The sequence below is a fragment of the Aspergillus piperis genome (assembly GCF_003184755.1).
Source record: "Aspergillus piperis CBS 112811 unplaced genomic scaffold BO85scaffold_17, whole genome shotgun sequence".
Classification (NCBI taxonomy): domain Eukaryota; kingdom Fungi; phylum Ascomycota; class Eurotiomycetes; order Eurotiales; family Aspergillaceae; genus Aspergillus; species Aspergillus piperis.
In genome coordinates, this window is record NW_020291607.1 from 687,132 (window position 1) to 714,030 (window position 26,899).

The 26,899-nt window shown below is 52.5% G+C and overlaps 14 protein-coding genes across 14 annotated transcripts; 8 read left to right on the plus strand and 6 right to left on the minus strand.

The window, feature by feature from the left end:
- Nucleotides 1-105: 105 nt before the first annotated feature.
- BO85DRAFT_378149 (ferric reductase-like transmembrane domain-containing protein) lies at nucleotides 106-1,195 on the plus strand (the record flags this gene model as incomplete). The annotated part of the gene is made up of 2 exons (XM_025656288.1): nucleotides 106-430; nucleotides 645-1,195. The coding sequence occupies 2 exons, from the start codon at nucleotides 106-108 to the stop codon at nucleotides 1,193-1,195; spliced, it is 876 nt and encodes a 291-aa protein (XP_025513002.1).
- A 609-nt stretch (nucleotides 1,196-1,804) lies between these two features.
- Nucleotides 1,805-5,191, plus strand: BO85DRAFT_91840 (uncharacterized protein). The gene is made up of 4 exons (XM_025665788.1): nucleotides 1,805-2,031; nucleotides 2,120-4,151; nucleotides 4,206-4,271; nucleotides 4,321-5,191. Exons 1-4 carry the CDS (start codon nucleotides 1,944-1,946, stop codon nucleotides 4,790-4,792), a joined length of 2,658 nt encoding a protein of 885 aa, XP_025513003.1. The 5' UTR covers nucleotides 1,805-1,943; the 3' UTR covers nucleotides 4,793-5,191.
- A 1,072-nt stretch (nucleotides 5,192-6,263) lies between these two features.
- Nucleotides 6,264-6,763, plus strand: BO85DRAFT_92001 (uncharacterized protein). The gene has a single exon (XM_025665789.1). The coding sequence runs from the start codon at nucleotides 6,370-6,372 to the stop codon at nucleotides 6,634-6,636; it is 267 nt and encodes an 88-aa protein (XP_025513004.1). The 5' UTR covers nucleotides 6,264-6,369; the 3' UTR covers nucleotides 6,637-6,763.
- Nucleotides 6,764-9,314, plus strand: BO85DRAFT_92037 (putative serine/threonine protein kinase (Nrc-2)). Its single transcript, XM_025665792.1, has 5 exons — nucleotides 6,764-7,784; nucleotides 7,838-8,011; nucleotides 8,058-8,183; nucleotides 8,237-8,618; nucleotides 8,667-9,314. The coding sequence occupies exons 1-5, from the start codon at nucleotides 6,890-6,892 to the stop codon at nucleotides 9,010-9,012; spliced, it is 1,923 nt and encodes a 640-aa protein (XP_025513005.1). The 5' UTR covers nucleotides 6,764-6,889; the 3' UTR covers nucleotides 9,013-9,314.
- BO85DRAFT_92011 (uncharacterized protein) lies at nucleotides 9,116-9,700 on the plus strand. Its single transcript, XM_025665791.1, has one exon. The coding sequence runs from the start codon at nucleotides 9,219-9,221 to the stop codon at nucleotides 9,591-9,593; it is 375 nt and encodes a 124-aa protein (XP_025513006.1). The 5' UTR covers nucleotides 9,116-9,218; the 3' UTR covers nucleotides 9,594-9,700.
- A 40-nt stretch (nucleotides 9,701-9,740) lies between these two features.
- On the plus strand, nucleotides 9,741-10,244 carry BO85DRAFT_451989 (uncharacterized protein). The gene has a single exon (XM_025660718.1). It carries the CDS (start codon nucleotides 9,807-9,809, stop codon nucleotides 9,996-9,998), a length of 192 nt encoding a protein of 63 aa, XP_025513007.1. The 5' UTR covers nucleotides 9,741-9,806; the 3' UTR covers nucleotides 9,999-10,244.
- Nucleotides 10,137-10,606, minus strand: BO85DRAFT_92005 (uncharacterized protein). Its single transcript, XM_025665790.1, has one exon. It carries the CDS (start codon nucleotides 10,489-10,491, stop codon nucleotides 10,255-10,257), a length of 237 nt encoding a protein of 78 aa, XP_025513008.1. The 5' UTR covers nucleotides 10,492-10,606; the 3' UTR covers nucleotides 10,137-10,254.
- Nucleotides 10,596-12,199, minus strand: BO85DRAFT_426679 (mitochondrial 37S ribosomal protein uS5m). The gene is made up of 2 exons (XM_025658126.1): nucleotides 11,105-12,199; nucleotides 10,596-11,045 (listed from the first exon to the last, which is right to left on the minus strand). The coding sequence occupies exons 1-2, from the start codon at nucleotides 12,141-12,143 to the stop codon at nucleotides 10,798-10,800; spliced, it is 1,287 nt and encodes a 428-aa protein (XP_025513009.1). The 5' UTR covers nucleotides 12,144-12,199; the 3' UTR covers nucleotides 10,596-10,797.
- Nucleotides 12,200-12,527: 328 nt separating this feature from the next.
- Nucleotides 12,528-14,181, plus strand: BO85DRAFT_522480 (tRNA (uracil(54)-C(5))-methyltransferase; the record flags this gene model as incomplete). The annotated part of the gene is made up of 1 exon (XM_025665263.1): nucleotides 12,528-14,181. Exon 1 carries the CDS (start codon nucleotides 12,580-12,582, stop codon nucleotides 14,179-14,181), a length of 1,602 nt encoding a protein of 533 aa, XP_025513010.1. The 5' UTR covers nucleotides 12,528-12,579.
- Nucleotides 14,182-14,353: 172 nt separating this feature from the next.
- Nucleotides 14,354-15,652, minus strand: BO85DRAFT_461768 (MDR family NADP-dependent oxidoreductase; the record flags this gene model as incomplete). Its single annotated transcript, XM_025661808.1, has 3 exons — nucleotides 14,354-14,491; nucleotides 14,548-14,714; nucleotides 14,812-15,652. 3 exons carry the CDS (start codon nucleotides 15,650-15,652, stop codon nucleotides 14,354-14,356), a joined length of 1,146 nt encoding a protein of 381 aa, XP_025513011.1.
- A 392-nt stretch (nucleotides 15,653-16,044) lies between these two features.
- BO85DRAFT_451992 (actin-related protein 3) lies at nucleotides 16,045-17,872 on the minus strand. The gene is made up of 4 exons (XM_025660719.1): nucleotides 17,687-17,872; nucleotides 17,593-17,615; nucleotides 17,167-17,528; nucleotides 16,045-17,098 (listed from the first exon to the last, which is right to left on the minus strand). The coding sequence occupies exons 1-4, from the start codon at nucleotides 17,719-17,721 to the stop codon at nucleotides 16,199-16,201; spliced, it is 1,320 nt and encodes a 439-aa protein (XP_025513012.1). The 5' UTR covers nucleotides 17,722-17,872; the 3' UTR covers nucleotides 16,045-16,198.
- A 750-nt stretch (nucleotides 17,873-18,622) lies between these two features.
- BO85DRAFT_92119 (threonine aspartase 1) lies at nucleotides 18,623-20,807 on the plus strand. The gene is made up of 6 exons (XM_025665793.1): nucleotides 18,623-19,022; nucleotides 19,088-19,287; nucleotides 19,357-20,253; nucleotides 20,303-20,412; nucleotides 20,456-20,562; nucleotides 20,612-20,807. The coding sequence occupies exons 1-6, from the start codon at nucleotides 18,916-18,918 to the stop codon at nucleotides 20,637-20,639; spliced, it is 1,449 nt and encodes a 482-aa protein (XP_025513013.1). The 5' UTR covers nucleotides 18,623-18,915; the 3' UTR covers nucleotides 20,640-20,807.
- A 167-nt stretch (nucleotides 20,808-20,974) lies between these two features.
- On the minus strand, nucleotides 20,975-22,251 carry BO85DRAFT_377841 (TFIIH/NER complex subunit TFB4; the record flags this gene model as incomplete). The annotated part of the gene is made up of 2 exons (XM_025656275.1): nucleotides 20,975-22,089; nucleotides 22,206-22,251. The coding sequence occupies 2 exons, from the start codon at nucleotides 22,249-22,251 to the stop codon at nucleotides 20,975-20,977; spliced, it is 1,161 nt and encodes a 386-aa protein (XP_025513014.1).
- Nucleotides 22,252-22,737: 486 nt separating this feature from the next.
- On the minus strand, nucleotides 22,738-26,504 carry BO85DRAFT_461772 (glycerophosphocholine phosphodiesterase; the record flags this gene model as incomplete). The annotated part of the gene is made up of 4 exons (XM_025661809.1): nucleotides 22,738-22,980; nucleotides 23,031-23,431; nucleotides 23,489-26,302; nucleotides 26,369-26,504. 4 exons carry the CDS (start codon nucleotides 26,502-26,504, stop codon nucleotides 22,738-22,740), a joined length of 3,594 nt encoding a protein of 1,197 aa, XP_025513015.1.
- Nucleotides 26,505-26,899: the final 395 nt, after the last annotated feature.

Consider the following 26,899-nt stretch of genomic DNA (forward strand, 5'->3'; position numbering starts at 1 on the left):
GTTCCTGAGTCTGAGAGGTTGCTCAGTATCTCTAAACCGCCATTGACGCTGCTGGACGCCTCATTTCTTAATCTTGTTGGTTTATCCATCCGCAGCCTGTATACAATGTCGTTTTCTTGGCCGTGGCATTTTACGTCTCTCACAGACGCTGAGAAGCAGCAACGTCGGGAGCTTCTGGATTTACGTGGAGTCTACGCGCAGTGCTCGGTGTTGATTGCTCTTATTCTGGTTCGAGTATATAAGAAGTCCTTTAGCGAAGCCCCTGGCACCGAAAAGCCAGCCGAGAGGCGCTCGCGGCGAAAGAACTTGGAGAAATCATGGTTGGATACGCCCCCAGTTGCTGGCTGGATGGAGACTCGAAGACAATACATCGTCTGTCTCCTCTGGCTTGGCTGGCTTCTGAGTCTTTGCATCTGGAATTCTGGTGAAGGTGGGTCAATATTCTCTATAATATTTCCTGATACTACTAGTACCCGAGATGGTCGAGTTTGGGGCACAGGATTACATTTGTCTGGGCTCCGATTTGCCAGAATCTACACTTTGTGTTCATCTAAGCTCCCGCGAACTACAACAGTCCTGTGTCTCATGCTCTTAAATCACCCACATCATGGAGACGAAAGCTAAGCCATTGTTGATGTAAACAGATTATCTCCACTTTACCAAAGCTCTAGCCCATGTCAGCCTCTCCCAGCTCCCCTTGCAGGTGCTCATGTCACCGGCCCTGTACATGAGTCCCTCACCAGGATCACCGTCCGTCGTGTCGGTTATCACATCCGTTCCGCAGCCGACCATCAACGCCTACCATCGTCTCTTTGGTCGGATTGTTCTTGCGCCGCTGCTCATCGCCCACGCTGTCATGTACGATTCTTTCTTCCTGCAGTCGAGCCACCCTGATTTCGGCTCGCTCTTTGCGAAGCGTATCTGGGATTCTGATGTCCAGTGGGGTATCGCTGCTGCCACCAAGGTGGGCGCGGTCGCTCTCTTTGCTCGTCCGGCAGCCATGCCTCGCTGGGTACGCTGGTTGAAACCGACATCTGCCAAGTCCAGACAGCAGGTGTTCTACCTTGTGCATGTTTCCATCGTGGGAGCCCTGGAACTCGCGGCTTTCTGCCATGTTTCGGTGGCGCGCACCTATATTCTTGAGTCGTTTGCGAGCTCTGCGATCAATTTCGCCTGTTGCTACATGATGCAATAGACTCGATCTTTTGTGAGGCCTGGCACGTTCGTTGCTGATAAGCTATGCTAGAACAGCGAACCATCAGGGTTGTGGCTTTGGGGTACGGGAATAGTTAACGATACTGGTGTCCTACACAACCTGCGCCATCGCATTAAGTATCCCATTTACTTCTGCTACCAATGGGTAGCATTTCCTGATGAGCTTCTATATCTCTATCATTCAACAGGATATGTTGGCCATCACCATCACCACTCTGAACTTCTGGCTGCTAGAGTTATCTCTTCTTGATGATTCCTCCTGCAAACTATACCACACCAACTGATTGGGCGGTTCGACTCCATCACTGCAATTTATGGCCCACCCAGCTATATGTATGTATTTCAACCAGTGATCCACTGCACTCGATTAGGCAATGTAGCTGGTACATGCAAAACAAACTTCATGAGACTCGCACTGGGTTACTTTCGGCGCGCCAGTGCCTAGACTGACTAGGTTACTGGCTCCTCCTCTTTTTCCTTCCTGCTCATCCCAAGGGCAGGAGCAATACGTCCCGAGTCGCGTGTGCACTTTCCTAGTTCATGCATGAAGATATTCCTATCATCACTTCCGATACAGTCAATTCTTCGTTGTAGCACGCCGTTAGATCAAGAGACAGAGTCCGAATCTTCTAACCCTTTCTTTCAAGCCTTTCACTCAGAGCCACTAGCTGCTTGCTCGTTTTTCCTATTTTGCATCCACCGGTGTGTTGTATCCACTAGGAACAGCCATGGTCAAGTATGACATTCCCACTCTACTGGCACTCAGCCACCACGGACGGATAGATTTCAGCAAATTTACTGAGCAGGCCGTTGGAAGTAAGTCTTTCCTTTTTATCTCATTCTAGTAGTGAATGCTGGAAACGAAGAAAACATTTTACTGACACAGAAGTCTCTTCCTCACTAGATAACGTCCTTCGACAACGCAAAACCAGTACGAGTGTCTTGTCGGAGCAACCAGTCAACAGGTCAAGGAATGCCTCAAACTTGTCACGCCAGAGCGAAAGAACTCTTTCAGTTCCAGAGCACGCTGTAATTTATCCCTCTCGGCAGCCAAGTGACCCTCCACAGAGCATCCGCGCACACGCCGATGCCGGATTTGTTCAGTTTCTAAAGGAGCATACATCCCCGAAGCATCAGCGTGTCACCGCTGGAGGTCGAATCGTTCCAATGGAGCCACAGTCCCCTACCCCCAAGGCGAAGCAGCCGGTGCGCAACATAAGTGCAAGAGCCAATGATCAGAAGATATCTAAGCCTTCATTGCGTGATGACACTAAAATCAAACGCGAAAATAAACATGTGCTGTTGCAAGATAACAACGCAAGAGTTAATATTTCTATAGCTGCACCGCAGCCTGCTGAAAGTCATGACGATATACGTACCATACTGCCTCAAAGCGGTAGTGCAATTGACCAGCACTTCTCAAACTATGGACAAGCACCGACTCTTCTGTCTACGGCAGCTACCACAGGGCTGTTCTCCCAACCCAGTCTTCCATGGGCCATGAGTGACCTACCAATACCTCAAATCGCCTTACCAGCCCCGGAAGTTATACCAGCGGCCTCGGACTACCCTATGTATGCCTTTGGAGACGGTCCGTTATCGTGGGCTCCAAACCTGTATCCTACCCTGGGTACTCAAGGCCCCGTAATGCCTTCTATGCCAGCAGTCCAGCCATATCCCGCTGTTACCACGACTTCTCACTTATCCGCGGAAAGCAATACAAGTAGCGGCAGGGGGACCTCATTTCTTGGTCAGCTTCCACCTACCTATGACTCTCTTTGCCCTTCTCTGGGCCCTCAATGGCATCAATATGCAGGTGGACAAGTCCCAGCTCTTGATCAACCAATGATAGTTAGCACTCCTCAAACACCGACGTACCAGAAGTCTCTGGAAGATGCTGCAAAGGAGCATGAGTCTCTTACCAGTAAGCTATCCGGTATTGATAGGTATATGGCTGTGCACAGTTGGGATCTCGACCCAAGTGCCAAAAAGATCCTAGTTGACCAGCGAATGAGTTTGGTGAGAGAATTGGATGCGGTTAGAATATACAGAGAACATCTCGAATGGGTTTCTGGAAGATTGAGCACAACGATCCCAATCAGGCAACATCCCTCGAACGTCGCTTCAATGTATGTCGCCAGCGGCCTCACAGGTAGTCCATCTCTAATGGGACCTTCGCTGTGCACACCCAGCTCCGCTTCTGCGCTTCCAGCTTTTTCGATGCTGCCACTAGCAAATGCCCTTTCGCAGTCGCTCTCTCTCAATGAGACAGTTAACGCATCAATGCCACTACATGCTGTATCTGATACCTACCCATACAATACGACGATCGGCTCAACAGAGGTACGTCCAAACCATAACTCGATCAAGGATGCTAGCTTTTCGCATGCCGCACGAGGAGTTGAGATACGGATCGAACCCAAGAGGTCAGACAAACAGGTCCAGACACATGGCGAGGCCAAATCAAGAACTACTGACGGAACTGCTGGATGGAAAACACCTACGAAGATAACCGCTTTGGACGTCGAAAAGGTGCATCATCAAATTGAGGAGGCCACTCGCCGCGGCGAACCGCTCGATGGGCTTCTTCGGGAACTATCAGCCGCTACTTCCAAATTGATTAAACAAAGGCGAGGTGAACTTCATGAGCCGCGCGGGTTGCTGGCAGCCGTGCCTGCTAAGCACAACCGCAAGAATCGCGCGGAAAGTGAGGCGGGTGCCGTCAAGGGACTATCAGACAAGCATGAAGCTCATGCACCTCTGATGCGACACTCAACCAAGGCCTGGAAGCCTGGGAAGGAGCTGCGAAGGCCTGGACTGCACAGCGCAATGGGCCCGTACATGAGTGCGAAAGAGATGGAAGAGGGTGATGACCATCAATCTATATCGTCGTATGTGTCAACGACGGACTCATGGGCTACCGTTCATCAAGGAGAGTAAGTACCGTCCGCCTTGGAATGGTATAACTCTGGAGAATACTAAGTTTGCAGGCGTCGACGTGACAAAAAGCTACGGAAGATCAAAGAAAAACGGGCGAATCGAGAGATGGCCGAAAGGTAGTAAGAATCTTCGAGCACAGGCAATCAAGCTGATGATGTTGCGCAGCAGATCCCGTGGTCCACTTGAGCATCCCCATGTATCGAATGAAGCCTTTCTACCAGGTCCTCAACGTTCTCGAGGGCAGAACTTGGGCCAGCCAGGAGGACCATCGATATACAAGCCCCGCAGCCCCCCAATATTGGTAAACCCGACTGACCCGGCGAGGCAGACCAGCGTGGAGGAAATGAGACAGCGGTATCCCCAGCTTCTGACGCAGTATTTCAACAAGGACCGTGGTCTAGCCTTTCAGAAAACGGCTGCCTTGGCTGTGTCGCAGAATGTTAATGCACATGGATTTCTGCCCCCTTTCGAAGGCGTAGGGAATGCACCTAGTAAGAACAGGAGTGCACCAACGGACATGACCGAAGGTGGAATGTATCTACTCAGCGGAAAGATGTCGAACTCGAAGCAGCATGATGGTCCCGGACAAAGAGGCAAAGAGGCCCCTGGACCAGCCAGGCAAGCTGGAAAGCCGTGATCGAGTCGGGTAGAGCGAGGTCCCCGCGGCGTCCACATATACGATTCTTTCTGGAACAGATGAATGGGGTGAGATTACCACCAGCGATCAGCGGTGAGTCCTAGGAGCAGGGTTCGAAGGGCATTGGGGAAAGCAGTTGGAGATATGGCCGTATGGCATCATTGTATTACATGTATTTAAGGGTACACCTTGTCCCACAGAGTCGGACCCTTACGGTTGGAGTTATATCTTAGAATGAGGGATAGTGTTAGTATGGTATCACTGGAAAAAGGTTATTTTCACAAGTCTTTGAGCATGAAGATCAGTCTACTTGTGCTGTTGCAGCGAACCCCCCAGGGGATGGTTAGATAGCAGATGCAGTCGGACCTGGGTTACTGGTAAAACCGTTTGGAGTGGTATTGATCGATCGGTAGCGATCAAGAGAACTTGGCTTCAACCCACCTTCTCCAGGCCAAGATAGTAGTCAATAGTTTCATTGCTGGAGAATCAGGTGTGCGATGGGAAAGACAGAGTCGATCGTTACTCTATAGTTGAGGAGGCCAGAGCTCCCCTTGCGTGGATGATGGATTCCCCCACATCCAGCATCCGTCGCCTGACTGGTTGGTCCTCCGCCACACACCCCGCAAAAAAGATGTGAGGTCGCATCTCGTATTCTTGGGTTTGACTAGGAAGAGAGCAGGTGGATGAAGATAGTAGACAAGTGACCAGCAGGATGTGTGAATGGTATAGAAAGTGTAGGAGTGTGTCTGTGGGTGGGTGGTGATGATACTGTAAAAGTATGTATGTAATAGGAAAACACTAATAAGAATATAAATGGAGTAGCATTAAAAATAAAGGGCACCGCAATAATAGCAGCGGCGATAATGGCTGTGTTTTTTTTCGTTCCATGTTTTGTAAATGACCCACGGTGAGGGAGGAGGCAAGTGGGCAAGTTTCGGGGAGGAGGGCCGGAGTGCCTGATGGTCCTATCAGATGTGCTGGCAGGCCCATGGGGGATGGCGAGTCATCCATGGGAAGTTCAAAGCTGAATCGAACAAGTCCAGAATGTGGCAACTGGTTAAGGCACCGGCCAATCTGCTAACTCTAAGAGCGCTGGCTGGCTGGCTGGCTTTGTGTGGTGAGCCAGATCGGATCTAAGATAACTTACTTAGTCGAGTAAGTACTACGGAGTAGGTAGTTAACTACTATACTGATTAGTTAGTTAGTTACAAAGAGGAAGATGGCATTTAAGGGACGAGCTGAATGGTAGACGATACTAAGTACTTACAGTATACCACAAGTAATAGTTACTGTTTGACATCGGATATGCATACCGATTACATACCGAGTCAGGAAAGGATAGAAGGTATCTGGGCTGGGCTGGGTTGAAAGAAATGATTGCTGTGCTGATAGCAAGATGGATACGACAACCCGATACTACGGTGATAAGTGAAGTGACCCGACATTTTTTATCTATCGGGCTTTATCGGCTCCCCTTTTACTTTCACTTTAGTATTCCTTACTATTTACTCAGACAGTTTAGTGCAAATGGTTAGTGACGGTGAGAAAAACTAACTAGTGACCGTACTATACCCGGTATGGAGGCGTATGATGTATCATGCCGGGACAGCGTGACTAAGCCCAGGCTGTGCCATTCCAACTTTCCCTCCACGTCTCCACTCCGTCTCCGGCCCTTTCGCTTTCTCTCTCTCTCTTCTTGTCTTCTTTCTCTTCCCCTGCTGTTTCTTTTCTTTGAAAGCCCGTCTTTGGCCCGGGGATTCTTCAATTCTTCAGCTTCTGTTTCTTCTTCGGTGATTCCTTTGCGACCTCTGCGAACGCTGCGTTCTTCCCCGCCCGCGATCTAGCCGAGGTGTTGTCCCCCCATTCACAGCCAACCCCCATCGTTCCCGGGCTGGAAGTGCCTCTAAATCCAAGTTTCTGGTGCGAACTAGCACCACCGCCTACCAGTTTCCCCCCGCGGCTTCTGGCCCGTTACTGGGGCCCCTTCCCTCCCGTCGCAATTATTATCTCTCATCGCCTACTTGCCCCGTTCGTTATCACCAAACTCAACTTGAGTACCTGGCCACCTTCCTGGATTCAATCCAGGCAGTCACCGGCATGACACAACTTTTCGCCTCCAGTCCGTCCTCCGTGACGAACGAGAAACGCGGGAACTTTCCCAGTCTCTCTCTGGCCTCCAAGAAGCATTCCAACGATTCGAGCCACTTCCCCACGAGGATCAAGAATTTCTTTCGCATCAACAGTTCCAGCAGCAATTCTTCCCATGCCAGCCACCATAACAATGAATCGCGTGATCGCGATGGCAATACCTCCCCACCCGCAAAGTCTGATGCCAAATCCGGCTTTAGGCAATCCCGGTTCCTTCCCACTATCGGCCGAAATCGCTCAACCACCGTTGCCAGTGAAGGCAATCCGCTAGACGAAGGCGTCTCCCCGACCGCAACGGCCAATCCATACTTTGTCCATCAGGGCCAGCCTTCGTTGCAGCATCGGAACGATGGCTCGGTGCCGTCGTCCCCTCCCGATACCCCCGAATTGCAGGTGGACGGTGTCTCTGCTGCCGAGCAGGCGACTACTGCCAACAAGGTTGAGTTGGCTCGTAAGCTGCGCCGTGTTGCTTCGGCTCCGAATGCGCAGGGTCTGTTTGCCCGGGGCGAGTCTGACGAACGTCCTCAGACGGCTGAGACTGGAAAGGAACTTCTGGAGCCGTCCGGGGCGGAAGATCCACAAGTCACTACGGTGGAGGTGGCGTCCGACAAAGATGTGAATCTTGCCGTGCCCAAACTTGGTCCCCACAGTAAGATTCCTACTCCCGGCCAGATTCGGGATTCGGTTGCCTTCCGCAGGACGTATAGTTCCAACTCGATCAAGGTGCGCAATGTGGAGGTAGGACCGGGGAGCTTTGATAAGATCAAGTTAATCGGTAAGGGTGATGTGGGCAAGGTGTATCTTGTCCGGGAGAAGAAGTCGAGCCGGCTCTATGCTATGAAGGGTGAGTTTATGTCTGCAGCCTTGTCTATCGGCGAAGTGTGCTGACTTGACTAGTACTGAGCAAGAAGGAGATGATCAAGCGGAACAAGATTAAGCGGGCATTGGCCGAGCAGGAAATTCTTGCTACCAGCAACCATCCATTCATTGTTACACTCTACCACTCCTTCCAGTCCGAGGACTATCTCTATCTATGCATGGAGTACTGCAGTGGTGGCGAATTCTTCAGAGGTGTGTTAGACGTTCGATATGTACCGGCTGTCGCTGACTCTACCAGCTCTTCAAACCCGCCCAGGAAAGTGCATCTCCGAAGATGCTGCGCGATTCTATGCCGCAGAAGTTACTGCTGCTCTAGAGTATCTCCATCTCATGGGGTTCATCTACCGTGATCTGAAGCCCGAAAGTATGTACTGTAATAGTCAAAGTTGTTGATTTACGCTGACTATGTTTTTCTAGACATTCTCCTTCACCAGTCTGGCCACATTATGCTGTCTGACTTTGATTTGTCGAAGCAATCCGGACCGGGCGGTGCACCTACAATGATCCCGGCGCGGAGTGGCAACTCCACGACGTCTCTACCGACGATTGATACCAAGTCATGCATTGCTGACTTCAGGACCAACTCGTTTGTCGGTACGGAAGAATACATTGCACCCGAAGTCATCAAGGGCTGTGGACACACTAGCGCAGTCGATTGGTGGACGCTTGGTATTTTGATCTACGAGATGCTGTACGGCACGACGCCATTCAAGGGCAAGAATAGGAATGCTACTTTCGGCAACATCCTGCGGGATGAGGTGCAATTCCCCGAGCATGCAGCGGCCCAGCCAACCTCCAAGTAAGCTCTCTCGGTCTGCTTTTGTCACACAGTTGCTAACATTCACAGCCTCTGCAAATCATTAATTCGTAAACTGCTCATCAAGGATGAGACCAAGCGCCTTGGAGCTCGAGCCGGCGCTTCGGACGTCAAGACCCATCCCTTCTTCCGGCAGACGCAGTGGGCGCTTATCCGGCATATGAAGCCGCCAATGATCCCTCACCAGAGCCGTGGTACGGATACTCTCAACTTCCGCAATGTCAAGGAGAGCGCGAGTGTCGATATCGGTGGACCCAGCACGACCAAGATGAAGGGTGTACCGATGGATTCGGGACTTGCGACGCCAAATGGCGAGATAGCCGATCCGTTTGAGGAGTTCAACAGTGTCACCCTTCATCATGACGGGGACATGTGAATGGGCCCGATTGTCACCAACATGCTTTCTACCTGCCCAAGCATACGCTTTGCTAGAGGCTTATTTTACGACTATGATGCATGAAAGATCTCTACACGGAGTTCACCATCTTACAGCTATTACCTGGAGTATCGGAAGTTTGACGTTGGGAGTTTGCTTTTCTTTTTCTTATACACAGGGTGGTTATCGATATATGCTGATATCCAATGACTGCGTCCCCTCATGCATGGGCTAATATTCGGCTGTCACTTTATGGTTTGATGCGGCAGCGATGTAACAGTTTGACTGTTTTTGTTTCTATCACAGTTATTGCAGCAGACGGCGTTAGCGATTTCGGTTGTACCTTAGCAAACAGATCTTTGAGCAAAACATTGGTGTGGGCTGACTTGTTCACACCAGGACGGTTTTGGTCGGGGAAGCTTTCTGTTCTTTATTCTGTATTTGTGGGCGACTTATTGATGCTTGGATGTCCGATGGGACAGGCCCGGTGCCTTATGGACATGATTACGTTTATGAAATTATATGTATTTTCTAGACTCTACAGACCGCTCTGTAAATGTTTTCCTGATAATAGATTCTGAACTAGATACTGGTAGTTGATCGAATGAGACACGACGGAAATCCATCCGCCGCGACCCAAACAAACCAAACCAGATCCATAACATACCTACTTTCAACATACACCACCAAACAACGCACCTCCCACCAACTCAACAACCCCCAACACACACGGACACGAGACAGAGCAAAAAAAAAGAACAAGAATACAGTACCAAAGAATAAACACCATCAAAATGTCCTCCCCACCCGACTCCCACAACCACACCCCCCTCCACGACCAAGACCCCTCCCCCTCCTCCGCGCCAGACTCAACCCCCAACAACAACAACCCTCTCCTCCGCACCACCAACCCGCTCGTCAGCTCCCTGGAACAAGAAGTCCTAGATGAGTATACTAGGCTATTGGGGAATGTGAATAGGGTGTGACCCCAATACTCCCCACCCATCCATCCATCCTACACTCAATCCAATCCTACTACTCCCAAACACGCGCTTTACACATCACTACACTACACGCATGTGCTAACTGGGAGATAAAAGTTATCAACCAAACTCTCCACACTCGCCGAATCACCCACGACCCTCACACTGGATGGCCTCCGCGGCCTAGAACGTCAAACTGCCACCGTCTGTACCCTGCTCAAGGCGAGCGTGTATAGTATTGTTCTCCAACAGCAGATTTTTAATGAGAGTGAGGAACAACAACAACAGATGCAGATGCAGCAGGAGATGGAGGGGGAGGGGGATGGGTATTCGGGGATGATGGGGCAGGGGGGTGAAGGAGGGGAGTATGGGTATGGGTATGGGGATGGAGGAGGGTATGGAGGGTATGGAGTTGAGGGGGAGAGTTTTGGGAGGTATTAAATGATTCTCCTTGCAGGGGGGATGGGATATGGTGGTGGTGGTGGGTGGATTGCATGGTCTGGGTTGGGTTAAATGGGTTGAGCTATGGGTGGTGTTTTGATAGATGTGATTGATTGATATATGATATACCCCGTTTTGTATGTTCTAGATTTTACTTTTCAATTGTTGATTTGTTGATGGGTTGATTGAGTATTGCTTGATGCTGGATACAAATACATATTTAGACTGTAATACAAGATTGAACAGAATAGAAAAAAGGAAAGGAAAACATTATATACACCGCCCATGACGCAAATGAACATGTCTGCTGTCTGTATGCAGTGTTGTGTTCAGAGAGAGATATATCTTTCAAATCCAAATCTCAAGCTGTTCGCCGCTCACGACGGCTTAGAACGCCCTTGCCAGAGTAGTACACTCCCCGTACATCAACCATCTTCTTACCCCGCGCACGGGCAATATCCTCGGGGTTGCGCTGGCTCATGAGCGCCTCGTAGGCGGCCTTGACTGTGTTCATGGGGTTTCTGGACCGGTTGACCCGGGCGGCGATATCGTGAATACCGGCCGCGCGGCACATTTCGAAGATCAGGTGCTGGCAGCGGAGACCGAAACCTGTGGAAAATATCAAATGTTAGCACTGAGCTAATAGTTCAATATAGCGGACATCGTACCTGGGGGACGGTGCATCAACTTCAACTCCACAGCTCCGACCTTGCCCTCGACGTCACCGAAGATGGTTCGCTTCTCGTAGCGTGGAACAGGTTGCATGTTCTTTACAGCACGAGCGCGAGCTTGTTGGCAGGCATCGACGATTTCATCGGACTTGGCAATTCCAATTCCCATGAGACCATTCTGATTACCGGCGACCGTGACGACGGACATACTCGGGACCTTACCCAGTCGAGTCTGGTTGCTGACACGGCGAATAACGAGGTCCTTGATGTACAGGGACTTGATGTACTCTCTACCGTAGCCCGTGACCTGGAAAAGTCTCTTCTCCGCCTCGTTGGGTTCTTCGGGGTTCAGATATGTGAGCTCTCCAAATCTGGTCCGGTATTGCGGCCTCGGAACTATCTCGTCACCCATGTGTTCCAAGGTTTCTCCGTCTTTCAAGAAATTGGGCGAGAGCGCGCTGTGTCCGTTGAGCTCGTGCTCCTCCTTGCCGTGGGTCACCCGGTTGGTCTCGAGGAATCGTACGAAGTCTGCCGGCTGGGGGTCCTCCGATGATTCGGCAAAGAAGCGGGCGAAGTCTTCCATGAAATCATCCTCGGTCTTGAATGTCGCGTTGTAGTCGGAGTTGGTCTTGGGGGCGCGAACGTGCTTGTCGACGCCGGGCTCAATGACCGAAAAATCATCGAGATACTTCAACCTCATGGGATCCCGACGGAGACGGAACTGTTCAGCCAGGTCTTTCGGGTCAATGGTCTTCTCACCGGCCTCAATGGCGGCGATCTGTTCGGGCGTGTAATGTTCCCGGAGGGCGGCCTTTTCCTCCTCGGTGTAGTGCTTGAAGTCGTCAAGCTTCACCTCCCGGTAGATTTCATCCAGAGTCTTTCCCTCGGGGGCCTTGTTGACTTCAGGGACCTTCGGTTTCCGATCGGAGAGCTGTATCGACGACAGGTGGAACTGGCGACTAGGCACGCGAGGGCCGGCGGAGGCCGCACGCGAGAAGCTGCAGAAGAGGCATCGGGCCGGACGTGCGAGACTCATGATGGAGCGGATGGAGAGCTCTCTGGCCAGCAGAGGCCACTTGAGAGCAAATAATCCGGGGTTGGTGGAGAAGGGGGGAGTAAAAGAGGTGATGGACGGGGAAGTTCAAGACGGCGAAGGGAAGGACATTGAAGTTCGAGTGAAATTCTCAGCGGGTCAACTCCAGCCAATCCCCGCCCGCCTTTTCCTGCTCACTCACTTTTTCCTTTTCCTCCATCACCCCAACTTTCTTTTCTTCCTCCTACTTTCAACTTTCTCAATCCCTCCATTTTCTGATCAACTGGTTCGGGATTTATATATGTTTGCCTTGCGATCCTTGCGATCATACAATCTTCGAAAACTCCCAACCAGTGTCCCTCGACAGGTCCAACGGTTGGCCCTCTTCCATCAATCTGCTTGCCCGCGCAATGCGCAATTAGCCTTCAATCCTCCCACCATGCAGAATTCCCCCAAGAAACCCGACACCGTCGCAAAGCGGCGCAAGAGAGTCAAAGCTCCCCGCGATAACAAGAGCAGCGGCTTCGATGAGGTCCTCCAGGCCGATATTGATCAGCTTCTCCGCAGACACAAGCCCGAAACCGAGCTCGAGACAGAAGAAGCTTCTACACCCCCGCAACCCACCCTTCCCGAGCCTTTCACCGAAATTGAAGTCCAGGTCGCCGAAATTTCATCAACTGGTGATGGTCTCGCATTGTCCGAGAGCCAGGATCATGTCTACGTTGTTCCTTTCACAGTCCCCGGCGACAAGGTGCTGGTCAAGGTGGTGCGGCACTTCCCCTCCCTGTCCTACAGCATGACAGATTTTATCAAGGTTATTGAGCCTGGCCCCAAGCGCAACGATGCCGGCATTGGTTGCCAGTATTTTGGACGGTGCTCCGGATGCCAGCTGCAAATGATGTCGTATGAAGACCAACTCGCGCACAAGAAGCGCATTGTGGAGAAGGCCTACGCCAACTTCTCTGGCTTGATTCCAGAACTGATTCCTGCCATCGACGAAACTTTCCCATCTCCGCTGCAATACGGTTACCGGACGAAGCTTACGCCGCACTTTGCAGCTCCTGGCGGAAACAAGAGGAGGGGCAAGGGACCCCGCGAGCCGCACAAGGAGGTGCCCCCGATTGGTTTCACTTTCAAGAACCGACGCATGGATTTGGATATTGAAGACTGCCCGTTGGGTACCGATATTGTCCGACAGGGATTGAAGAGCGAGCGCAAGCGTGTGGCCGAGACCATCGGCAAGTACACCAAGGGTGCCACTCTTCTTATGCGTGAGTCGACCACTCGCGTGCCGAAAGAGCAGGACAGCGAGAACCCTCCTGCGCCCATCAACAAGCCCGGACAGGATTCCGGCGACGTCATCCGCGTCGAAAAGGATACCTATATTGAAGAGAAGCGCTGCGTGACCGACTCGAACGCCACCAGCATTGAGTATGTCGACGACTACGTCTTCACCAACAAAGCCGGCGCATTCTTCCAGAACAACAACTCCATTCTCTCAGGGTTCACCGAGTTCATCCGCCAACACGCTATGCCCCCGAACAACGACCAAGACGCCAAACCCATCAAATACCTCCTGGATGCCTATTCCGGCTCCGGTCTTTTCACCATCACCCTCTCCCCGCTATTCAAGTCCAGTCTGGGCGTCGACGTCGCCGGCGACTCCATCGCCTCGGCACGGGACAACGCCCGCGACAACAAGCTCCCGAACACCGGTTTCGCCGCCGCAGACGCAGCCGTTCTCTTCAAGGACGTCCCCTACCCTCCTGACCAGACTCTGCTGGTCATTGACCCCCCGCGCAAGGGATGCAGTGACGACTTCCTCCGGCAGCTGCTGGCCTTTGGACCGCGCCGGGTGGTCTACGTCAGCTGCAACGTGCACACGCAGGCGCGCGATGTGGCTGTCATGGTGCAGGGCGATGCGGAGAAGAAGATCCGGTACGAGATCGAGAGCATTCGTGGATTCGACTTCTTCCCGCAGACGGGACATGTTGAGGGAGTGGCTATTCTGAACAAGACGAGTATACCCGAGTCTGCCTAGATTCATATATTTGATGGCGTTGGTGGTAAAAAGGGGACATGACTGATAGATTCGCGTACATACAATGAGCAAATACCATTTGCAGTTTGCAACTTTCTCTTCATCATCTATGCTCTACTATCACGCCCGTTCTTCTGATAACCCGCTACAGAACTAATCAACGGCACTCAGTCTACAGATCAGGATCGGCAATCTTCAAAACCGCCTTGCCCAAGTTCTCCCCACGCAGCATGGCAACAAACGCCTCGGGGCCATTCTCAATGCCAACAGTGATATCCTCCTTCGCATTGATACTGCCCTCCTGCAGCCACTACACGACATCATCAGCAGTCATCCTCATACCTAGGAAGAGAATGATACACTCACAGCAGTAACCTTCTCATCCCTCTCCTTGATCCACTTAGGACCCATATCCTTATCCCCAACAATAAACCCACGCATGCGCAATCTCTTCGTGACAACATTATACAGATTCTTAACCCCATACCGCTCCTCCGGCTTGAGATTATACTGTGAGACCATTCCACAAGCCACTGCCATCCGATCCCATCCCATCATCAGTCAGCATATTTTCCCCAAACCCAACATCCAACATCTTAAGAAATAGAAGAAGAAGAAGAAAAAACTCACCAACCCTCCCCCCATTATTCATAACCTCCAACACAGCATCCAATTGCTCCCCACCCACATTCTCAAAATACACATCCACACCACTCCCCCCCTCACCACCAACCAACCTCCCCAACGCCTCCTTCGCCCCCTCAACCCTATAATCAAAACACTCATCAAACCCCAATTCCTCCACCACATACCTCCTCTTCCTCTCCCCCCCAGCACTCCCAATCACCCTACACCCAACCCTCTTCGCCAACTGTCCCACCACACTCCCCACCGCCCCAGCAGCACTACTCACAAAAACCGTCTCGCCCTTCTTCGGCTCCCCGATCTCAAACAGCCCCGCATACGCAGTCAACCCCGTCATACCCAGGATCCCTACATACTGGGATAACTCAATCCCAGATGGTAGTGGGGTCGGGATCTTCCGGATAGGGCTGTTCCCTCCGTCGAGGCTGTTTTCGAGCGTCCATAGCTGCTCTTCGGCTTCGCCGGTGGTAGGGGCAGGAGATGCAGATACAGCCAGCACGCTGTATTCCTGGATAGGCAGACGCGCGTAGATGATCTCGCCCGGTGCGAAGGATGCGTGCGTGGAATGCACCACTTGGGCTACGGCGTAGGCCGTGATGGGCGTGTTGAGGGGGTATGGTGGACTGTAGGATTTGATGTGGGCGGGGCGCATGCGCCCGCGCATGTAGGGGTCCAGGCTGGCGTAGAGGAGCTTGGTGAGGAGGGTGTTGGGGTCTGTGGGTGGGGTGGTGATGTCGAGGGGGCGGGGGAGGGGGGTTAGGTCTTTGTGGGGGGTGGGGAGGCCCGTGGGGATGTTGGTTAGGATTAGGGAGGTGTTGGGGTACATTTTGATGGAGGTTGTCCTTTTGGGTACGGTGTGAGTGATGGTGTATGGGTTTGGGGGGATTGGAATTGGGAGTTAGTTATGAGGTGAGTATCATGCTGGTATTTATACTGCTACTCACTTCTCTATTGTGGTATATGCGGGGGGTATGTATGGTGCGGCGTCTAGTCGGTTTAGAGTAGGTCTATGCTGCTCTAGTAGGGATTGCTGGATGCTGAATGGTGTGATTTCTAGTACTATACTAGTAGTAGTGTGCTACTGGTGCTTACTCCTGGGTTGTTGTTTCTGCTTAGAAATGCAAGTGGTCAAGTAGTGCTTAGAAATACGCTTGGCTTTTTCCTGATTTCTGAGGATGTAGCGGCATTTACCTCCGAGGTATGAGATAGTAGACGGTCTGAGGAAATGGAAAAGGCAGTCCTGAACATAGCAGAGTAACATACATTTAGTATATACAAGCAAGACAAAAAGATAACCGTCATCTATTTACTATCACCGGATATTGGCAGAAGCAGGAGCATATCAAGTTAAACTATAGACAGAACCACATATTTACGAACTGCCAGGACCTCCCAACAGCGCAAAGCGGCGCACGATACTAGGACCAATCTCATCGTACTCTGCCTTGGTGTGGCAGTAACTGCGGAACTCCGGCGTCTGTCCCAGCAAGCTACCTCCGAACCACGGTCCGTGGCGCTGTCTCTTGTGTGTCACAACCGCCACGTCCAGTCCACCACTTCTGGCACCTCCGCTGCGCGCCTCCGACGCCCGAATGCGTGCATCCACCAGATGACGGATGTCACGCTGAAGACGCCGTCCAAAGTCCTTGTACAGCGTAGATCCACCGGACAACACAATGTTCTTGTAAAGACCCCTTCTCACATCGATGGGGGAAGACTGAATCACGCCGTCGACGACGTTAGGCAGGGGGGTCAAAAAGTCCGACGAATAGATCTCGGGGTTGAAGAAGATCTCCGGCGCCAGGAAACGTTCGTAGCCCACATCGATGCTCACGGTCCGGCCGTTGGGCGAAGTCACAGTATGCTTAAGCAGGCGGTCCGGCTCACGGTCGTAGCGGGCGAATTCCTTGACGATGTCGGGGCACACATAGCAGTACTCCTCCTTGACCTTCTCAGCCGTCTTCAAGCTGCTGTCCGGCTCACCGCGGTCACGGAGCAGGCTCTGGACAAAGTAGGTGATATCGCGACCGGCAATGGGTATACTCTTGATAGATGATCCGATGACGTAGCCTTCGGCAACGGGAATAACGTGTGTAACACCGTCACCGGAGTCGATGACGGTTCCGGTGAGAGAGCGGTCGGTCACCTTCGAGGAGGTCCACGAGGCAGCAAGGGCCAAGACGGCCTGGACGGCGATGTAGAGACCGGCACAGTTGAAAGACTCGAACATGATCTCGGCGGTGTTCTCACGGTTCTCGGGGGGGTTCAAGGGCTATGCACACAATATCCGGGTCAGCATCGCATCCGCCGAAGGGCAATTGGAGGAGTCGGAGGTCTTACCGGCTCGGTGAGGAGGAAGTAGTGGTCCTCCGGCTCGACGCGCAAGTACTTGAAGATGGAATTCGACCAGAACCGCTCCATGTGATCCCAGTTCTCGATCTGACCATGGCGAATGGGGTAGTTGATAGCATAACCGGGCCCGTTGGCCGCTGCCAGAGCTTCATCGCCAATGAAGAAGTCCAAGTCCTCTGTACCACGCTTCGCGGATAGATGGGAGCCTGCCCCACCACCGGTAGCTAGGAAGGAGGGTTTGTTCGCAACAGGAGGTCTACCGGCAGCGGAGGAGCCAGCGCCTCCGGCACCAGCTTTAGTCGCAATGGCGGTGGGAAAGACGAAAGAGGGCGAGTCGTTACCGGCGAAACCTGGAGACTTGTCAGCCTGGAGCTTGCCGGCGGAGCTCCACGTGGAAGCTATCAGGAGTCCTACCAAGCTTGGAATAACCGGTACCGCTGAGCAGAGAGAAGACGCGGGTTAGTGACCGCGCAAGGAAAGTGTGATTTGGGGATGGTGAAGGGCATACTTGTCCATGACAACGGCCGGAGTCTGGGAAGCCATGATTGATGATGTGGAGTACACGCACACTCCCCCTGATCAGTGGTTCGGACTGAGGTGGTAGATGGAAGAGGTGAAATTAGACGATTGAATGGGATTGCAGAAATGAGAGCGCAATCATCCAGAAACTCCGCCAGGAAGGGACGGGCGAGAAATATGACGAGAAGGGGATTGATTGGAGGGGAAGAGGAGGGGGGTAAAGGGACGGAGATGGAGATGAAGGCGGGCAGTCAGTTCAGGATGGATGGAATGCCTGGATGCCCTGCCTGGATACTGCGGCTGCCCCATACTTTACGGGTAACGACGTCACGTTTGGTATGGTACACCCACTTGCATCCACAATACACTGCAAATGTTATGATTTATTACCTTCAATTCCTCATGTAGATAGAATCTCACTCCTTTTGGTGATAACCTTAACTAGCAATGCATAGTCGGGAATTATACCGGTTCCTGTAGTGTACCTCTCATGTGACTATTTCCCATTGGGAGGTGAAATGGTTCTGTTCTCAAAGTTGAAATGTAGACTCCATCTTCATGATGTTCGTGGGAAAAAAGGAAACCCTCCTCAGGAAACCACATCCAATGCAATTGCTGAGGAAGGAACTTGATCCAATGATCCCATCTACATGTTTGGGCTTCACCATTCCCCTTCTTTTATACAATTGATACCTACCATATCCTTAAAACACCTCTAAACACTTCCACTACCTCAATTCCTAATCTTCTTCTCCTACCTCCCTATCTCCCTCCCTCCCGCTCCGCATCCTAGGGGATCATTTTTACTATATCCAACCTATCCTTAACGGTTATACTCACCGTTTCACCTCTGCGTTCACTACAATTACTCCGCTCGAAATCAGAAAATCACCAATCGCCCCGGCAGCAAGCTAGTATCAAGAGACCCGCGTCTTCCTCTGAACAGTCAATAATTTCTTTCGTGTGTTGACGAGTCTGCTTCTTCCTCTCTTCATTCCCTCTCACTGCTCTCTTCTACCATCTTCGTCCCAGTGTTGATAACAAACCCAACTCTGCAAGTCTACTTGTACCAAAACCACGGAGGGAACCTCAACAAGTGAGTTGCCGGGGCCTCCCGCCCTGAAGCACTCACGGCCTCCGAGACTGCGTCGTCTTCTCCAGTGCTTCTCCAGGTTGCACCTCTCAGTTCGCCTGAGAGCCCAGCAACTGGATTCTACAATGAGTCGCTCAAAAGGAGGTGGAGATATCTCTGCCATCTTCGTTCATGCGGGAGCCGGCTTTCATGCCCCGCACAACGAGAAAGCGCATCTAGAGACCTGTGAGAAGTGAGTTCTCCACGCCCAACCCACGCCTTCGCAGGTCAAGTCTGAACCAAGCTAACGAGAAGTAGAGCGGCGAGAGTAGCAATGTCGTTACTGAAGAACGGTGGATCGGCCGTCGACGCTGTTGAGATGGCCATCATGGTGCTGGAGGATAGTGAGATGACCAACGCTGGCTACGGTAGCAACCTCAATCTTGAAGGCACTGTCGAGTGTGATGCTACTGTTGTCAATCATCTAGGACGCAGTGGTGCTGTGGGTGCCGTCGGTCGTGAGTATCTCATGTCTTTCTCAAACTAATCTGTACGGTCAACTATTCAGTGCTAACGGCCTGGTGTAGAGGTCAAGAATCCCATCTCCCTTGCACGGGTCATCCTTGACGCTTCCTCAAAGCCGCTCTCGCTGGCCCGAGTACCTCCAAACTTCCTAGTGGGACAGGGTGCTACGGATTTTGCGTACGAACACGGGCTGGTGGTGCTACCCCCTGATGGCCTAGTAGCTCCGTCGGCTCGAGAAAGGTGGACTCATTGGAGACGTGATCTGGAAAACGCTACTCTCCGGGAGAGGAAGCAGTCTGGGGAACATACCCGCCTAAGCTCGCACTTTCGCCGACCTCCCACCGCCAGTCCAGCCCAGCTGCTCTCTGCGGCTTCGAGTCCAGGACCAGCCGAGGCGACTGGAGGAAGCACTCAAAGTACCAAGAGCTCACCAACTGCAGACCCACGCCGTATCATGCCGCCGGCAGGTTCGGAGCTAGCACCCTTTGTTGCCCCCAGGGTCAAGGATGGCAAGCAAACCGATGGTGCGCGGTCCGTTGCTGTTGGGGAAATGTCTACAAGTCACGATAACTTGTCTATTGCCGAAGCTCCCCATGGCGTCGACGCAATGGACGTTGATCGAGTCAATGATACCGTCGGTGCCATCGCTATAGACAGTAAAGGAAACATTGCAGCAGGCTCTTCTTCCGGAGGCATTGGAATGAAGCATCGCGGGCGAATCGGCCCTGCTGCGCTTGTTGGCATCGGGACTGCGGTAATCCCCGTGGATCCTAATGATCCAGAGGCAACCTGCATTGCGACTGTTACTTCGGGGACCGGTGAGCACATTGCAACGACCATGGCCGCCAGTACCTGCGCGTCACGCATCTACTATAGCCATCGAAAGCTTGAAGATGGCGGATTCGAAGAGGTCACCGAAGATGAGGCCATGAGAGCGGTTATTTCCAACGATTTCATGGGTACTACTCGCTATCTGCATCCGAACCTTACAAGCTAACAGGTGATTAGGACATCCGGGCGTCAAGAACAGTATCTGTAATGGGGCTATTGGCATCCTTTCGGTCAAGAAGACGGTCGACGGAGCGTTCCTCCACTTCGCCCACAATACCGACTCTTTTGTAAGAAGCCCTGCCTCAGAAAGGTCTATGCTAACTACGTCAGGCCCTCGCATCGATGAGTAGCGTGGATAAGAAACCCGTGTGTGTCATGTCTCGCAATGGCGGGGGCGGCAGGATTGCCCAGGGTGGCCGCGCCTGCAGAGCCAAAAGGTATTTGATAGAAGCTAATATACAGATCAAGCTAAGCTGACAACATCAGACCCAGGGCCCCTAAACCAGCGAAATAGAGCCTGTCCTGCGTCTTCTGTACAATGTGCATCTGCCATCCGTGAGCATTTCAGCGCTTGTTTCCGGGTCCATGACGTTCGCCGACAGAATGATCGAGTGCAGTGCCGGCCACGCTCCGTCCGTTTGGTTGTCGAGTTTCAGCGTACGTCCAGATTGAAGCGATGCCGCACGGGTTCTGGGTATGGATGCAGGGGCGAGTAACTATTTGCTAATTCGAGCCGACGATACCGAATGAACAGTATCCATTGGCAACTCTCGTCCAGTCCATCCATCCCGTAGCCAATACGTAGACGACTTCCTCTTCACGTAGAAAATCCCACGCCCACAAAGATCCTCACGGCCCCGGCGTCGGCGTAGGCGTAGGCGTCCCCGCCGCAGACACTCCATTCCCCTTAACCTTCTTCTTCTTCTTCTTCCTAGCCACCACAGCCGGCTTCGCCCCATAATCACTAACATCCAACCGAGTCCCACAAGTCAAACAAACCCCATCCCCCAACGGCTCACAAAAAATACTCAAACAAATGGAGCACACAAACCCCACATCCACGACCCGTCTATGACAAAAACACGCGGCCCTAAAATCCACATCGACCCTCGTCGGCAGCACCAAATGCCGTCTACTCCTCTGATCCGGCAAAAACGCCATCATCAAGTACTGCAATAAACCCTTCGGCTCATCCAACGCCATATACACCCCCTTGGTCGCATCCGACGCCTGCTGCAGGAACACCGCGTCGCCTGATACCTTGCATACATCAATCGGGATATGAAGTCTTTGGCATGCGAAAATGGCATTCATGATTGGAATGTATTGATGCGCTGAGCCGGTGGAGCTGGATACGGAGAGGATGAGGATGCGCGATTGGAGGGTTGATTCCGCAGTTCCCTTTGTATTTGATGAGGATGTGGATGTGGATGTGGTAGATGATGGGTCGTTGGGGTTGGAGGTGTCGATGTCGCCTCCGTGCGCTTCATTCCATGCCAGTGTGCGTCGGTTGATGTGGCTTAGTGCGAGGGTTAATGCGCCGGCCATCATGGTGGAGGTGGTTGATTGGAGGGTTGAGGGGGTTGTTTGGGTCATTAGGTTGTGTAGGTGGCTGGAGACTTGTTCTTCGACGATCCGGAAGGGTCGGTATTTGTTGATGTTCGTTGTGGTGGTTGTTGTGTTGGAGGGGGGTTGTGGTTGTTGGGTGGGCATGGGAATGTCGCCGTCGGGGTCGAGGTTGTTATTGTTGTTGGAGGGGGATTTTTCGACTGGGTATAGCCATGTTGCTTGGGAGGTGTGGGAGGATACTACGGCCACTTCGTTGGCGTAGTTGCTGGCTAGGTGGGCGTTGATGAAGACGAGGATGTTGGCGATGGCGGTGGAGAGGGGGAGGGTTGGGGATAGGAGCGCCCAGGCGTGGGGGTTTGTGTCGAGGATGATGGTTAGGAGGGAGGGGGGGCGGTCTGTTATTTTTGTATATTGTTGTTAGTTTGGGGAGATGATATCTTGGGATTGGGATTGGGGTACGGGATCGGGATCGGCGGAGTGGGATGGGATGGGATTGGGGTGGTGGACGTACCGTGCGCGCTGGTTTCGTAGTGTTCTGTTGCGTCGATGGTGTTCATCTTGTGTATATATATATGTGTGTATGTGTGTGTTTAATGTGGGAGATTGAGGCACGGAAGGTCAGATCTGGAGCTGTTGGTTGGTATCTAAGCTGTATACATTGTCGTGTGGAGGTGAGCTCCGAGGTGTATGCGGTGCGGAGTTGGCTCGAAGCTTCAATTTTGCGTGGTGGTTGTGTGATTGCGGGTATAATGGTATAATTTCACAAGGGGTTTTCAGGACAAGCTGTCTATTTTAATATGTGAAGAAGCTGCGCTCGATGGCCGGTGAGGTGGAAATGACCGATCGAGAAGTTTTTGTAGAAGAGATGCGATTACTTTGGACGCCGCACGGAGCTGGAAGATCTCCGGCCCACGTGATCTATACTGCGGAATGTACCGATACAAGGAGCCTACATTTTCAGGCACAAAGTAACCAACAAACTAATAACAATATGCATTCAACTATGTCATCCAAATTCTAACAAATGGTAAATCACGCTCTATTTATCGAGGGTTAGATGTGATGGCCTCCGGCCTCACATGTAGATGGTCATCTTTCTGCTCCGTGTGGTTCAATACAGGAACGTTGAGTGACTCCTTGAGAGAACCAGACGTCGCTCTGGCCAGAGGACTAGGCTGCGGCGAGACGCCCGGCGTGTCGCCCTTGCCCTCGTGCTCTGTGAGACCCTTACGGATGGCGAGAACCGAGTCCACGATGACAGCGTCGATTCCTTCGGCCACTTGGAGCTGCGCAAGCAGTTAGTAAAAAGATGACACAACTAGTAGGAGCTACATACCTTGACGTTCTCTGGGTCATTGTTAATGGCGCCGTACGACACACAAACCAGACCAGACTCCTTCACAACCCGGACCAAACGCGGGCAAAGCACTAGCGCTTCGGCCTGCGAGACAACGCCCAGCAGGTTCCAGCGGGACGCGAATCGAATCGCTTCCTGCAAGCTGCTGGCACGGATATCACCCACAGGCGAAGCACCGGAGTCCGTCAAGAAGAGGACCGGAATGGACGGCTGCTTGAATGAGAGCAGCAGGCAGATATCCGGGTTGAAGCTGGAGAATATCATGTTCCGGCCTTGACCCATGTCGTAGACCTTGGTGAGAACCGTGTCCACGAAGGAGTTCAGCTCCACCGCATACGTATCCATCTCTTCTTCCTCGCTCTCGTGGAGCATAGGATATTCTGGCGATCCAGGTCAGATCGTCGTGTAACTGTTCTTTCAAGGGAAGAGGTACTCACTGAGTTCGATATTGAATCCCACCGACTTGGGCAGCTTCTGGAACAACTCGGCCAATGTGGCAAATGGGGCCTGAATGTGGTTGCCGCGACTGTTTCCCTTGAATCCCTTCTTCTTGAAATCACGGGTATGCTTGATCTTCTCGTTGAGTTCGGTAGGGTCATACTCGGAACCGCCTACAGACATAGACCGCTGGCGGAAAGCAGCGGTCATCCCCTCTCCGATGCCGTCCGTACCCGGTAACGGGGATCCCGGCCTGCGAGCTGGACCCTTGTCGCCCAACTGGAGGAACTGCTCTAGGGTAAGGGTGTGGACCGGCGCGTCGATACCCGTCTCGCTGACGAGGAAGTCATGGTAGATGACAGGAACATGATCCTTTGTGAGCTGCACATCAAACTCCACATAGGACGCGCCCAAGTTCGCGGCAGCGATGAAAGACTGGACGGTATTCTCGCCCAGCTGCAGCGAATTTCGACTGGCCATGTTCTTGCCCAGACCGCGATGTCCAATCACCATCGTTGAGCTCATACTCCTCCAATAGGTCTGCTCTCCCGTAACCGTCATGTTGGGATGCTTGAAAGGCGTAATGATGAGAAAGTTGAAGGTCACCGAGCCAATGACCTCGAGGGTGTTGGCAGCCACAATAGGAACTGTGGAGTCGCCCTTGAGGTTGATACGGTTCGATCCCACCGATTGTTTGATACTGGAAAGCAGGGCAACACCACGCCCGACCACCTTGTCTTTCGAGCCAGCGTACGTAGGAATCAGATCAAAAAGGAGCCTGACCTTCGTAGCGTCGGCGGCGTGGAAGACAATGGGTTCGGTGGAGATATTGTCATGCACAGGGAGATCGATCACCTCCGGCTCTCCATGAGCCCCGTTAGCAGAGACCACCAAAGACAGAGCAGTGTCAAGTTGGGTGGAATGCGCATTCTCCATCGGGATCCGGTCAAGGTTAACTGCTGCCGTATGCGCCCGCATGTCCATCGTTCCCAGGCTCACCAAAATCATGGATTCATCGGTCAGATACCTGTGTCCAAAGGTCTTGATAGGCTCTGCATTCCGTAGAGAGGTCGGGACAGGAGTACCGTTCGATCTTCTCTCAGCAAGCGACGACGGGGGAGGAGAGGGCGGATCAGAGGCCACAGGAGGCACAGGGATCACAGGCTCCGATTCACTGATAGTCGGCGCGGGGGTGACCTTGGCAAGACACCGCGCGATGTCAAGGTGACCTCGCAGAGACGCATGCTCCTTCGCGGTCCAGCCAGAGGAGTCGCATCTCTCCAGATTGGCACCGGCCTGGATGAGCAGCTCCACTACACTCAGCGCGCCATCAACACAAGCAATAAACAAAGGAGTCCAGGAGTATGTGTTTTCCGCAAGCTCTGTATCTGCCTTTTGTTCGCCGTTGCCCTCCAGCAGGATCTTGGCGCATTTATCATGGCCGAACCGGGCTGCAACATGCAACGCAGTTTCGCCTTGTTCGTCCTGATAGTTAATATCCACGCCGGCCTCAACCAACAGCTTGACAATGTCCACAAAGTTGGCTTTGGTGGCCAAAGCAAGCACTGCACTAGACCGCGAGACTTGCTTACGGATCTTCGCCTTGTCCTTGTTGGCACCATGCCAATTCTCTGCCTCGAGAAGAGCACGGGTCGTCAACGGGTGGCCCCCAACAACACTCAGATGCAACGGAGCCCAGCCATCGTTGTCTTGCCAGCGCGGACCATCAATGCCCTCGGTCACATCAAACAGGTCCCACGCCTGCAAATGCTCGATGATGACTTCGCAGACAACCTTGAATCCATACTGCGCCGCGTAGTGTAGCGGCGTGCGTCCCGCAATGTCCTTGGCGATGAGCGCACCTCGTTGGTTGGGCTGGAGCTGGTCCAAGAGATGCTGCAGAACCGACACAGAGGGATCGGACCGATCCAAATGACTAGGCTGGCCCGCCTCCATTATGACTGGGCGAGGGGGCTGCAGGGTCGGCAGGGCAGCGGGAGTGATGTAATTGGACGTTTCCAGAGGGAAGTCCAGGACCATGGACGCAGACTGCTCTGAGTCTGTGGTAGACTGCGCCCGGCCAATCGATATCACCAAGCGATGTATACAATTGCGCCTATTGATATCATCCTCTTCGTCCAGAGAGTCCATGCGACCCAGAAGGACCGAGATGCAGCGGGTGGAACGGTAGTTGATGGACCGCTGAAGGAGGCTGCTAAGGACCTTAGGGTATACATCTTCTCCCGACTCATCTGCCGCCGCTTTGAGAGTTTCAAGTAACTCCAACAGCACATGAGTATCATCCTTGCGCAGCGCCTCATCGACGGTCTGAAGCATGCTCGCAGGCAAGTTCAGGTTGGGGCGTGCAGGGCCGTTCTTCAATGACAAGGAGGAGCGTATGGAGCTCGCATCGTCGTCGACCTTCTGCTCGCCCAGGACGGACAAGCGGTCATTGATCTTCCTCAGCGCGTCAGTGACCCGGGTGTTCGAAGCGAACGGCGCCGGGTCGACCTTGGTCTGCAGATACTTCTGCTGCGCTTGAGCGCCAACCTTCTTGTCGAGCTTCTTGGTGATTTTGACGAATCCTTGACGGTTGAGCTCGCCGTACCACTGCAGTTTACGCATCTGGCTCCGCAGTTCCAGCAAAGCCGCCAGAAGGTCTTCGACATCCTGGGAATCCAATCGCTGACCACCATCCAAAGACTGCCCGTATCTGTCCTCCAGCAACTTTAGACGGCGGGAGAAATCGGCGTACTTTTTGTTGTAAAAGTGATCGACATCCTCGAGATTTCGATCGAGGGAGTAGAAGAAACCTATGCGACAGAGTTAGCTAAGATCGCATTATGATGAGTAACGTAATTATCCGAAGAGCAACTCACCAGCAAGGTCCGCCTCCTGGCCAGCCTTCACTTTTTCCGCCGCAGCCTTGATGAGCTTCTTCAGGGCCTTGTACTTGATGTAATCATCGCCCCACTCGGGGACCACTTTGTGGGCTAATTGGCGTCCGAACTTCATTTTCGAAGAAACGTGTATGCAGGTTGTTGTGAGCGTGTTGTGTGAGAACCCAATGAGAAAGAATCCTTGAGGGGGGAGTATATAAATCTGAGATCTGAGACACCACGGCTTTCTTTGGTTAAGTGAGATTCGAAAGAACAGACTTTAGCCCACGAACCCAACGGTGTAAATGCCACGTAGATCAAATATTATTCGACGGGCAAATGCGAGAAAGACAAAAGGAAAAGGACAGGTGAAGCTTGAAGGAGAAGAGCGCCATGTGTCAGTTTTATTGCGGAGACATGGAGAATGGTAGAAGAGACAGTTGAAAATAATGGGAGGTGAAAACCTGAGGAATTAGGCGGCTTCAAGAACAAACCGTGTTTCGGAGGAGAAGAAGTTGAAGAAGAGAAAGA